Below are 9,087 nucleotides of genomic sequence, written 5' to 3' on the forward strand. Positions count from 1 at the left end.
CTGAATGATAGAGAAAAACTGAGGAAGAAGAGAAACATTGGAGTACTGGTCAGTAGCAGTGTGCACCCCTAACCTTGTGCCTCCTACGTGTGTGTAGTTGTTGTTGCTGCAATATTTAAAACTATTAAAATAGTTTTTACATTTTAAAATGGGGCACTCCAAGACTGTCTGTAATTTTAAAGGGTGCCTTGAGATTGTCCATAATTTTAACCACTTGCCGTCTGCTCACATTGCTGCTACTGCAGCAATGTGGCTCGTTATTGTCTAGCGATGTAGTACTATGTCGCTGGACTCCTCCTCCTGTAGGCGGCGCTCGCGCACCTCCGGAGGCTCGCTCCCGCTGTTTTCAGTCACAGCGGGAGTTGGGCCAGGGGAGGAGCGGTGGCGATCGCCGTTGCTCTTCCCCGATCATCGGGGAATCGAGTTTGGAGATCCGCCCGCCTGTGTAAACAAAGCGGACGGATCTCCTAAGTGGCAGGGAGTGACAGATTGCAGTGTTCAGCATAGCTGAACATGCGATCTGTCCCTGACTCACTCAGTCACCTCTCCCCACACACGTTAGTAAGCACCAGGCATACATTAACCCCTCCCTCTCCAAAAAAATAAACCCCTTCCCTGCCAGTGTCATTTTTACAGTAACAGTGCATATATATAGCACTGATTACTGCAGTAATGTCACTGGTACCCCCAAAAGTGTCAAAAATGTCAGTCAAGGGTCCAATCTGTCTGCCGCAATGTCGCAGTCCCGCAAAAAAAATCGCAGATCGCTGCCATTACTCGTGAAAAAAAAAAACACCAAAAATGACAAAAATCTTTCCCTTAGTTAGTAAACGCAATAACTTTTGCGCAAACCAATCAAAATACGCTTATTGCGATTTTTTTTTTACCAAACATAGGTAGCAGAAAACAAATAGGCCAAAAATTTTTAAAAAATTAGATTTTTACATTTTTTTGGGGGGAATTTCATATAAAAAAATGTTAAAAATATTGTTATTTTTTCAAAATAAACGCTTTTTTTTGTTTATAGCGCAAAAAGTAAAAATCGCACAGGTGATCAAATACCACCAAAAGAACGCTCTGTTTGTGGGAAAAAAAGGACGTAAATTTTGTTTGGGTACAGCGTCGCATGTCAATTAAAGTCGCACAGCGCCAAATCGAAAAAAGTGGCCCAGACGTAAGACAGCAAAATCCTCCGGTGGTAAAGTGGTTAAAGGGTGCCTTGAGATTGTCCATAATTTTAAAGGGTGCCTTGACTAAGAAAAGGTTGAGAAACACTGGTCTAACGTTTGATTGTTACATTTGAGTTGCTGGTACTGATTTTATTCTTGTGAGTTTGTCACCTAAAATTCTTTTACCTGACGGATCCTTGTTATTGTGGTTCTAGATGTAATGCAAGAAGTGCATAATTGTCTAAAAAATTTTCGTGTGCTGTACAATAATAGTATTCTTCATTGGGATCACCTGAAATCATTCAATCAATATTGTTGGTACGAAGTTTACATGTTCAAAAACCTTTGGCCATGTTGTATATAAAAAGCCAGGTTACATTTTCCACCTTACTCCAAGTATAACTGAAATATCACTTTTGGCAACTGACTGATCCTTTACTTATGCATACAATCATCAAATGTGAATACTGCACTGTACGTTGCCAGCAGATGCCAGGGCAAAAGATAATAAAGTATAATAAATGTACAAATGAATTAATAACAGATAATAATTGTTTTCCACATGCAGGATTTGATAGCAGAGGTAAGCTCAGCAGTCTTATGAAGACCATGCTATTGGAGATGGAGAAAATGTTATCCTTATTAACAAAAGAGCAGCCAACTATTGAATCATATTTTGTTGGTCTCTGCTCGGGATGAGCAAAATGACCAATTTCTGAAATTGCAAAATTTTGGCAAAGAAAAACTTTTAAACTCTTAGTTTCACTAGCTATCTCTTCTACACCTGAATATTTGACTCACCTTGGGATAAAACTGATACAAAGCGAAGCTCACTTGAAGGAGATTACCGATAAATGGCAGCGGGGTAGGTCCTGGAGGAAGCCGGAGCCGCATCTTTTGTATTCTCCATACTGAGATAATAATGTAGAAGAGCAAAATTGAGCAGAAAGACAGAATGAGGACATCCATATCTGACAATCAAACTGTATGAAAGCAATAGTCTCTGTGTGTCTTTTTATTTTGCCAATAGTTGACATGTTAATGATTTGGAATATGTTGTTGCATAACCTGATGTTTTCCAAAGCTTAACTCCCTCCAACAGGTCAGGTTCTAAATTTCTCTTTTGAGAACAAAGGGGCAAGGAGATCAGCAGGAGTAACATTTCCTGACAAATCTAGAAAATTATCTGGCACCTGTTTCACAAGTATTGTGCCAGCGTCCCTGTAACATTAACTAAAGAAAGAAGGATGATGATATTACAGCTACTGTATGTTCCTAATCCAATCAAGGAGGGGTAGTATTGATATATGTTCATAATTCAGAATCTGAATAGACCTGTAGACCTAATTTAAAACGTTGCTGCTAATGAGTCTTTTGGATGAGGATCCTGTAGGCTTGTGGTTGTAGACAGCGCTGAGACAAGGGGTGGGCAGGAGAGGGCACTGTGGTGTCATGTGAGGTAGGGCGGTGCCACAAGGAGATGGGGAATTTGTGTTGGAAGGGGGGAATTTGGGGGGGCATCAGGGGGGGGGGTAAGTATGAGCTCATTATTTATTTGCATGTCACATGGTATTTATGAGGAGTGATCCAGTCACCATTCCTGTGGAGATCCGGAGCGGTTCTGTGATATGAAGCCCTACTATTGCGTATATATTATTGGTGTTATATCCCCCTGATTGAGGTACGTGGGCACTCCTTGGGGGGCATGCCGTTGCGGTGGTGGTGCATGTCTACATTTATGAACTGTTCGGATATACCACTTTGGGACTTTCTTGCCATTGATGCTGTGGTTGGCTGGACTTTTTCATCCACTATATTATACTTTAAAAACATGTGATGTTTACATTATCCTATAGCGCTGTTATTGTATACATGTGATTATATTTAAATTAGATGTACACACCTTTTTATTGTTTTATAACAGCAGCTGAGGTTGTATTGATTTTATATCAATTTAATTCTGGCATATTGATTTTATGATTTCTAGTTGTGATCATATCACTGAGCATCTTAGCACCAAGTGGGTGAGATAAACAGGCATCCCTTTGTTGTGTATATGCTAGTTTCCTTACTCGTTTTCTGGGGGGGTAAGTATTGTTCTACGAGGGCAGATGTTAACAGTGGTGACTTAGGGGAATTTGTGTAAAGAGGGGGGATGGGGGAAGAAGATTTGTGCTAGGAGGGGGGATTTGGAGGGAATTTGTGCTGGGAGGGGGAGATTTGAAGTGGGGGTAGAAGATTGAATAGACTCAGAGGTGTTAGAGGTGTGATTGATTAGAGGTGTTAGGGTTAGCTAATAGAGGGATTAGAGGTGTTATAGTTAGCTAATAGAGGGATTAGAGGTGTTAGCGTTAGCTAATAAGGGGATTAGATAGAGGTGTTAGGGTTAGCTAGTGGAGGGATTAGAGGTGTTAGGGTAAGGGATTAGAGGTGTTAGGGTTAGCTAATAGAGAGATTAGAGGTGTTAGGGTAAGGGATTAGAGAATCCCGAATGCGCACTCCACAATGCGTCTAGCCCTTGTAAGACGGTAGTTAAAAACCCTCTTTTCAATAGTAAGTGCATCATTGGCATAGGTTCTTTAAAGGTGCTCCCAGATGGAGAAGGCCTCATCACCAATAAAGACGTATAGAAGGGATGGCTGAGTTGTTCCTGGAAGGGGATAGCCATTTGGAAGGTCAAGATTGTTGTTCCGCAGTTTCTTTCCAAAAGTCGAATGAGCAAAAATCCTGGAGTCAGAGCTGCTGCCATATGAGCCAATGTCAATATATCTAAATTAATAATTGGCATCAGCCACACCCAGCAGGACAAATGAGAAAAATGTTTTATAATTAAAATACTTTGTGTCACTAGCAACTGGCTTCACTATCCGAATGTTGCTGCCGTCCACTGCACCGATGCAATTTGGAAAATTGCATCGCTCCCAAAATAATTCAGCTATATTGGCCCATACTTCTTTTGTAGGGTTTTTCATCACAATATCTTGGATTTCCCCATCTTAAATTAAAAGTGAAGGCTTGCAAACAAATTACCCGTTGCCAAGTACCTAATAAAAAAGGAGAATAATATTTATGAAAAACGAATAGATTGGTTTGGGGCAGTCCGGGTCAGACCAAAGAGAGGACATTAGACTGCAACCTCACCCAAAAGAAATGGGATTTTCTAGGGATGTAATATGTTCTGTAAAATTACAAACACATGGAAGACTCCATATATAAAAAGTATAACAATTTTATTGAAGTACAAAAAACATGCAAGTTAAAAATTGTGGCAAAAATTACAGATCAAACATTATATAAAAGGGAAAATGGTTGTTGGATAAACTAGTCAAATCTGGTATGAACTACCTCCAATCCCGAGTAATATGATAAAAATGTAGCGGGGATAGTGGGACACCCCCCCTAAAGGGCAAGGCCCCCACTATACCTTTAAAGGAAAAAGGGATGGTAAGGAGGTTGTCACAACCAGCTAGTTTAGAGCATCAAAACCGCTGTATTCCAGCAAATTAACAAACAATCTTGTATAAAAGTAAACATTTTTATTGATATGAATTACAAACATACAAAGAGATAAAAATGGAGCCAACTCCATAAACTGACATTGTTGTCTTGCATTGAGCAGTAGACATGACACTATTAATAACCGATAAGGATAGGTCTAACGCGTTTCGCATGAATGGCGCTTTTTCAAAGACCGTTTGTTAATCCTCGGTTAACTATCACAAAAGAGAAAAAGATAAGTTACATACAGTAGTGAAAGATACATGTATATCCATCTGAGCATACATTTATAATGGACTATATTTTACAAAAAAGTTATTTGATGCTCACCAAAGTGCTCGTGCTGCAAGTGCTTGGACAAGAGACCAGAGGCATCGGCTGTGCTAACCACCACGTATAGGACCATGTGCAGGAGGGATACAACCGAGCAAGGACCTCAGGGTGGCCACCCCTAAATCCTCACTCTTTAGAGACAGGGAAAGGTACCGAGTTCCGCACCCTCAGAGCACAGTCAAGGAGGTAAACTCCCTCACCACCGTACGCCCCCAGAGAATGCTAAGGGAATACCATCTGGGGAATAAATGAAGTAAAAAGGGAGATTAAGAGCTTCAAATGCAATTTAATATAAACTCACAATTAAATAAGGAGAGTAGCTGGGGAACTGTGTGTAGGCATCTGCCAAAACAGCATGTAACCCCCACCCTCCAAGATACAGGCAATTAAAGATATATATATATAGATAAATATGGTTGACCCAAGGCAAATCAAAAAATTGAGAAATTAAAGTACAGTCCTCCTATAGGGAGGACAAGGGAGGAGGAGGATAGACATATCCCCACTTACCCTATAGACTTGCAGAATGGTACCCCGCTGGTTCTATCTACTGATTCCAGCCTGATGGAATGATTCCCGGGATAAGGTGAGCCTCGGTGGAGAAGAACTCCCCCCACACACACGTGAGTCCAGAGGGGGAGAGAGACAGCCGCATGTACACGCCGGCCGCCTTCCCCCTAAAGTACGAGACTCCACCGGAAGTGACGCAGGCAGAAGCCGCGCCACCCCCGGCGGAAGTACTCAGACCCCACCGGAAGTGACGAAACCGGAAGCTGCGTCACCCTCGGCGCGGGCGCAATCGTGAGGAGGCGTATACCCGGACATGCAAGGTGCCCGAGAGGTAGCCTCCTCGTCGGCCAACCTAGATTAGCCAATCCGGGAGCCGGATGACAATTGCTCACCGGCTTTGTGCCCGGACACCTCCCTAATAGTCTCAGAATTGATCCCTTGGTCCCTCGGGCGTAGATTGCACAGCCCATACTTAGGTCGCCAATCCAGCATCTGCAGCAACAACGAACACAAACAAAAAGAAGTATACCATTGAAACAATAATTATAATAATATAACCATCATATAGCATTTCAATGAATCAAACAATTATCATTAGTTCATTGCATGAGGCATTTGTTACCCAAAAAAAAAAAAAAAAAAAAAGGAAGAAAAGGAAAAAGAGGAATTAGTAGCCAATTCCATTATTCATTTTAAGAAAGGCTGGTATGAAATGACTGAATTCAAGCCCGGAGAAGTCGTAGCATGCAGGTTATAAATCCATCTGGCTTCCAATTTTAAAATTTTGTTATCAACATCACCCCCCCGAATACTGGGGTTAACCACCTCCAGGACATAAAATGTGACTACTTCAGGGTTGAAGTTGTGGTGATTACCCACATGCTTGCAGATGGGGGTGTAAACCAACCCCACCTCCATGTAATATAGATGATCACCCACTCGACTGGCTAGGGACCTCTTAGTTTTGCCCACATAAAATGAACCACACTCGCAGAGAGCAATATAGACTACTCCAATCATTTGGCAATCTGCATAGCAATTGAGTTTATATGTAGAGCCATTCGGGAGAGTACAGGTTGGACCTGCCTGTATCCATGGGCAGATATCACACTGGCCACATGGATACGTGCCTTTCTGTGTCCAATTATCACTCTGCTGTACCTGCCGAAGATGGCTATGGACCATAGAGTCACGAAGTGACTTAGACTTGCGAAAAACTAACTCTGGATATTCGCGAACATAGTTGGACAATGTCCTATCCTCTGTCAAAAAATGCCAGTTTTGCCTCATGATTGCTCGAATCTGCGAGTGATGGTCATTATACGTGGTAATCAATTTAGTTGTGCCGGAACCTGGTGCTTTTTTCCTGAAATTAAATATTAATTCGTTCCTTGTACAGGCATTAGCCTTATTATAAGCCTTTCGAAGTACATTTTTGCTGTAGCCTCGTGATCTAAGTCTCTTCCTCAGGGCTGCAGCTTCCATTTCAAAGTCACCATCCCTGGCACAGTTCCTCCTGAGGCGGAGGTACTGGCCAAACGGGATGCTATTGATTAAGGGGCGGGGATGGCTGCTCGTGTAGTGCAAGATCTATTGCCCGCAGTTTCCTTGCGATACAGGGTAGTGCGGAGAAAACGATCCTCATCCACGAACAACCTAGTATCCAGAAATGGAAGACTTTCAAAACTGTGTTGCATAGTGAACTTTAAGTTAAAGGTATTTTCTGCTAGCAGATCCATGAATTGGTGCAGCTCCTCTACATTGCCAGTCCAAATGACGAAGACATCATCGATGTACCTGCGCCACAGGAGAATGTGGCGCAGGTACATTGACAAGGCCTCATCACGGAACACTGATCTCTCCCACCCCCCCAGGTACAGGGTCGCGTAAGACGGGGCACATGAGGTCCCCATCGCCACGCCCTGTACCTGGAGGTAAGCGACATCCTGGAACAGGAACACGTTTGACCGTAATATATGATCCAACAGGATAATGATAAAATCTGCAGATCAAACATTGGCAAAAAGAGAGCAGTAGTATAGATCACAGGTCCTATATGTTTCACAGAGGTATGACTCCTCATCTAGCGGCTTCTTCAGGGACCAATTGCATGTAATCCATCACTGATTCATTTTGTCAATAGTGTAACATCGGCTGAAAGAGAAGAAAATGGCATCCCAAGGCGAAGAGACACAGCCCGAATGCTAACCCGGTAGGGCCAGATGGTGAAATCCAGCGTACCCGGGGTACCCAATGGAATTGGTGGACACTGGACCGGGCCACGATCCACGGCTAGAGTGCTTAAGACCAAGGGATAAAGGAGTACCTTTTGATTTGACCAACTTTACACAGGATAAATTATGTTTAACGTCCCGAGGTCCGGCGTGCAAAGGGAGCCATGTACGTGTATATAGTCAGGAACCTATCTTCTACTTCACTTCAGTGGCAAGGTGAAGCAGCGGCCTTGCCGCACTCATTACAGTTAGTGTCCTCAGAAATTGTGCATAGTTCAAGTTGGAGTATCCCACTCATCCCTTCTCCCATCCAAGTTCTAAAATAAAACACAAAAACCAAATCCTCTGGACTGTTCATTGTCTGAGCCAAGTTTTAAAGTGATAAGTTTTACAGACTGTTGCTATGGGTAACCCAGGGGAATCAAGACTCAGCAGCTCCTAAGGGGGCAGTGCTACACACTTATTAGCGCAACTGAGTCATTTGTGCATAAAGCATATATTAATTTCCAAGACAGCACCCATGCAAGTTTGGAGGAGGAAGAGGGGGAATGTGATGAAGAAGTGGAAGAAGAGGCTGGCACACTAGCAAGCAGCAGTATTACAGATGTATCTGTAGAGAAGCATGCTCTTGCTCAGTCAGTGATACCATCATCTACACCAAATCTTCCAGAACTTGATGAGGCAGAGGCTTCAACTCCGATCAGCAGAAGCCACAGTTCGAGTGGACGCAACAGATTTTCTGCTACCAGACAACAAACAGTGGAAGACACCGAAAGTACTTCAAGACTGTTGGATATTGTGTCTGGGATTTCTGCCCAAATACAGTGCCTTGCGAAAGTATTCGGCCCCCTTGAACTTTGCGACCTTTTGCCACATTTCAGGCTTCAAACATAAAGATATAAAACTGTAATTTTTTGTGAAGAATCAACAACAAGTGGGACACAATCATGAAGTGGAATGAAATTTATTGGATATTTCAAACTTTGTTAACAAATAAAAACACGGAAAAATTGGGCGTGCAAAATTATTCAGCCCCTTTACTTTCAGTGCAGCAAACTCTCTCCAGAAGTTCAGTGAGGATCTCCGAATGATCCAATGTTGACCTAAATGACTAATGATGATAAATAGAATTCACCTGTGTCTAATCAAGTCTCCGTATAAATGCACCTGCACTGTGATAGTCTCAGAGGTCTGTTTAAAGCGCAGAGAGCATCATGAAGAACAAGGAACACAACAGGCAGGTCCGAGATACTGTTGTGGAGAAGTTTAAAGCTGGATTTGGATACAAAAAGATTTCCCAAGCTTTAAACATCCCAAGGAGCACTGTGCAAGCGATAATATTG

The 9,087-nt window shown here is 42.5% G+C and overlaps 1 protein-coding gene across 2 annotated transcripts in view; it reads right to left on the reverse strand.

The window, feature by feature from the left end:
* The window catches only part of LOC309549329 (cytochrome P450 2G1-like), a 36,909-nt gene extending 34,563 nt beyond the window's left edge, over positions 1-2,346 (reverse strand). The window contains exons 1-2 of one of the 2 annotated variants that reach the window (XM_082249525.1): positions 2,238-2,346; positions 1,971-2,080 (exon numbers count right to left, since the gene is read on the reverse strand). In XM_082249525.1, the coding sequence (XP_082105651.1) occupies positions 1,971-2,080; positions 2,238-2,331 (204 nt within the window). In that variant the 5' untranslated portion in view covers positions 2,332-2,346. Of the gene's footprint in view, positions 1-1,970; positions 2,154-2,237 lie in introns of those variants that run through there. The other variant, XM_082249526.1, reaches the window with a different exon arrangement.
* Between the last annotated feature and the right edge of the window lie 6,741 nt (positions 2,347-9,087).

Source organism: Pelophylax lessonae, assembly GCF_965119305.1.
Source record: "Pelophylax lessonae genome assembly, chromosome: 3".
Taxonomy (NCBI): Eukaryota; Metazoa; Chordata; class Amphibia; order Anura; family Ranidae; genus Pelophylax; species Pelophylax lessonae.